Source organism: Nicrophorus vespilloides, unplaced genomic scaffold (assembly GCF_001412225.1).
Source record: "Nicrophorus vespilloides isolate i.1.1-1 unplaced genomic scaffold, Nicve_v1.0, whole genome shotgun sequence".
NCBI classification, from domain to species: Eukaryota; Metazoa; Arthropoda; class Insecta; order Coleoptera; family Silphidae; genus Nicrophorus; species Nicrophorus vespilloides.
In genome coordinates this window covers 8,824-12,291 of record NW_017096894.1, presented here as the reverse complement: position 1 = coordinate 12,291, position 3,468 = coordinate 8,824, and the positions used below count along the sequence as shown (strand labels likewise).

Genomic DNA, 3,468 nt, shown 5'->3' with positions numbered 1-3,468 from the left:
GTTCTTGTTCTTTTTATGTAAATACATCTTCGATTCCAATTTTATTAAGTAATGGAATCAGTTCAATAATTCTAATAAGCAATTTACGAAACGTCAATGTTACGTCAAACATAGGCAAACGTTAAATTGATTTCCAATCTCATCAAACAAACAGGAAAATGCATGTCAATACAAATAACTATTCCACTTTTTTTTTTATGTAAAAACATCTTTTTTTGATTTGTTATGTAATGGAATCAGTTTTAATAAGCAATTGACAGAACGTCAAAAAAATGTCAAACGTCAAATAACTATTCCACATTTCTTTATGTAAATACATTCAGTTCAATAAGTCTAATAAGCAATTGACAGAACGTCAACTGTACGTCAAAAATTAGTCAAACGTCAAATAACTATTTCACTTGTTCTTGTTCTTTTTATGTAAATACATCTTCGATTCCAATTTTGTTAAGTAATGGAATCAGTTCAATAATTCTAATAAGCAATTTACGAAACGTCAATGTTACGTCAAACATAGGCAAACGTCAAATTGATTTCCAATCTCATCAAACAAACAGGAAAATGCATGTCAATACAAATAACTATTCCACTTTTTTTTATGTAAAAACATCTTTTTTTGATTTGTTATGTAATGGAATCAGTTCTAATAAGAAATTGACAGAACGTCAAAAAAATGTCAAACGTCAAATAACTATTCCACATTTTTTTATGTAAATACATTCAGTTCAATAAGTCTAATAAGCAATTGACAGAACGTCAACTGTACGTCAAAAAATAGTCAAACGTCAAATAACTATTCCACTTTTGTTCTTTTTATGTAAATACATCTTCTTCGATTCCAAGTTTGTTAAGTAATGGAATCAGTTCAATAAGACTAATAATCAATTGACAGAACGTCAACTGTACGTCAAAAATTAGCCAAACGTCAAATAACTATTTCACTTTTGTTTTTTTTTATCTAAATACATCTTTTTCGATTTGTTAAGTAATGAAATCAGTTCAATAAGCAATTGACAGAACGTAAACTATACGTCAAAAGATAGTCAAACGTCAAATAACTATTTCACTTTTATTCTTTTTATGTAAATACAGCTTCTTCAATTCCAATTTTGTTAAGTAATGGAATCAGTTCAATAAGTCCAATAAGCAATTGACAGAATGTCAACTGTACGTCAAAAATTAGTCAAACGTCAAATAACTATTTCACTTTTGTTGTTTTTATGTAAATACATCTTTTTCGTGTCCAATTTTGTTAAGTAATTGAAACAATTCAATAAGTCTAATAAACAATTGACAGAATGTCAACTGCCAAAATTAAGACTAATAAGCAATTTACGAAATGTCAACGTTAAGTCAAAAATAGACAAACGTCAAATTTATTTCTCATCAAACAAACAAAAATTCATATACAATACAAATGACTATTTTTGTTCAATTCACTTTCACAAAATAGGAAATTTAAGGAACGTTATGTCATAGACAAACAAACGTCAAAGTTATTACCAATCTGAAACAAAAATAAAAATGCATTACAATACAAATAACTATTCCACTATTCATCAATTTCTTTATCTAATTCGATTACAACCGATATTAATTTCTATTTGAAACATAAAGAACATCAACGTCACGTCATAAAAATAACGACAAATTATAACAAAGTTTTCAATGCTGTCCAAACATAAATTATATTAATATACGTCTTGCACGTTATGAATGTCAATGTTTTACTGTTGACTGTTGATATGTGATTGGCAAAGTTCGTTTCGCATTGATTTAACATAAATTACGGGACTAGAATAGCTTATTAGGTGATTGGTCTGATGTTGACATGCACAACACAATTTCGCTCAATTAAGTAACACGAGCATCCCTCGAGTATTAACTCTCTGCTCAGCTCATATTATTAATATTATGTACGGTCTAGGGTGTGTGCTAATATGCAACACAAAGCGAATTTATTATATTAATCCCATTTAATTAATATTTTAAACAATATTTCATTATCATCATCAACAAATTAAAACTTTAAATATTTGAATGGAAATATGATCAGAAAGTTGTTCAAAATAAGAAAATTTCATCTATTTCAAGTTATTGCAAATACTTGAAATTTGCACAAATAATTAACAAGTATAAAAATTGAATAATTGCAATTAGTGTTGTGATGTTTTTCATTGTTTGAGATGTTTCCAATATGTAGAAATTGCTATTTGCAAATGGAAACGCAGAATGTAATTATTGGTAATTTCCCATAAGAGCAGTATACGCGATTTTTTCTGAAAGCCTTGTTATTAAAACATGCTTGCAGAGAGACAGAGGTGACTTTGGGTGGCGGTGGCGTCGGGGGGGCAGAGGTTTGTTTTATGGCCGTTGTTATATTGTAACATGTAAAACAGGCGTTAAATGGAATTGTCGCAATGAAATATACCCTCAGTCGCCGCCGCCGTCGATAAATTGCAAGGAATTTCAGCGGGCGGATCCTTCGAGGAGAGGTCCTGGGGGGTGGCGGCTGCGGTGCCACCTAGCGGAGCGTCCCCGTAAACTTTAAAACTCGGTTATCGCGGACGCACCTAACGACACAAGGGCGGCCACTCATAAATCGCGCTCCGAAAAATACAACCGATGGAGAAGAAAAAAAAAATTGAAAACAAAATAGAAAAGACAAAATCGATACCCGCCGCCCCCGAAAACGAATTACGTAGTAACCCCTTGTTTTTTTTTGTTGTTGTTGTTGATGTTGTCGAAGCCCCCACGTGTATTATCGTTTATTTGAAGATCCTATTTAATAATCGATGTAAATCTTGGGGAGAAAATATGAGCGCGTTTAAAATTCAAGCGGAGAAGAAAAAAAAAACTTTTTTTTTATTATTATTCGTGAATTACGCGATAAATGGATGGTAATGGGTCTGGGATTATGTAAAGCAGCTCCTCTTTCTTTTTTTTGTTACCTTTTTAATATCTTCTTTGATACATGTTCCTTTGTTGCTTGTTTACCGTGCGTTTTCTCATGGTGTCTCCGGTCTTTTTTTATTAACCTGCAGGACTGCACCAACTTGATATGTCACATCGAGGATAAGGGTTGCGTCGAGTCGCATACGCCTCCGGCAGACGGCACAAACTGCGGCGAAAATAAGGTTGATATTATTTCGAGGCCAATGTTTTCTGCTTTGATTCTGTACTTTTGTTTTCGCAGTGGTGCTTTGCTGGTGATTGCGTGGAGAAGGGCGAGAGACCGGGGGCGGTGGATGGAGGTTGGGGCAAGTGGCACGAGTGGAGCGAGTGCACCAGGACTTGCGGTTCGGGGGTGGCAAGTCAGGAGAGACATTGCGACCATCCGCCTCCCATGATGGGCGGTAAGTTCTGCGCCGGGGAATCCAAGAGATACAAGATATGCAGCACAGAGGTATAGCTAATAAACCTACTTCTCCCACATGAGCACTGATGTAGAAAACGTTTTCTAAAACT

At 33.8% G+C, this 3,468-nt stretch overlaps 1 protein-coding gene across 1 annotated transcript in view; it reads left to right on the top strand.

Annotated features, from left to right (window-relative positions):
• Positions 1-3,044: 3,044 nt before the first annotated feature.
• Positions 3,045-3,468, top strand: part of LOC108558401 (A disintegrin and metalloproteinase with thrombospondin motifs 7-like) — a gene marked incomplete at its 5' end in the record, with an annotated part of 5,222 nt that continues 4,798 nt past the window's right edge. The window contains 2 exons of the mRNA XM_017915309.1: positions 3,045-3,137; positions 3,197-3,406. Of these exons, the coding sequence (XP_017770798.1) occupies positions 3,045-3,137; positions 3,197-3,406 (303 nt within the window). The remainder of the gene's footprint in view (positions 3,138-3,196; positions 3,407-3,468) is intronic.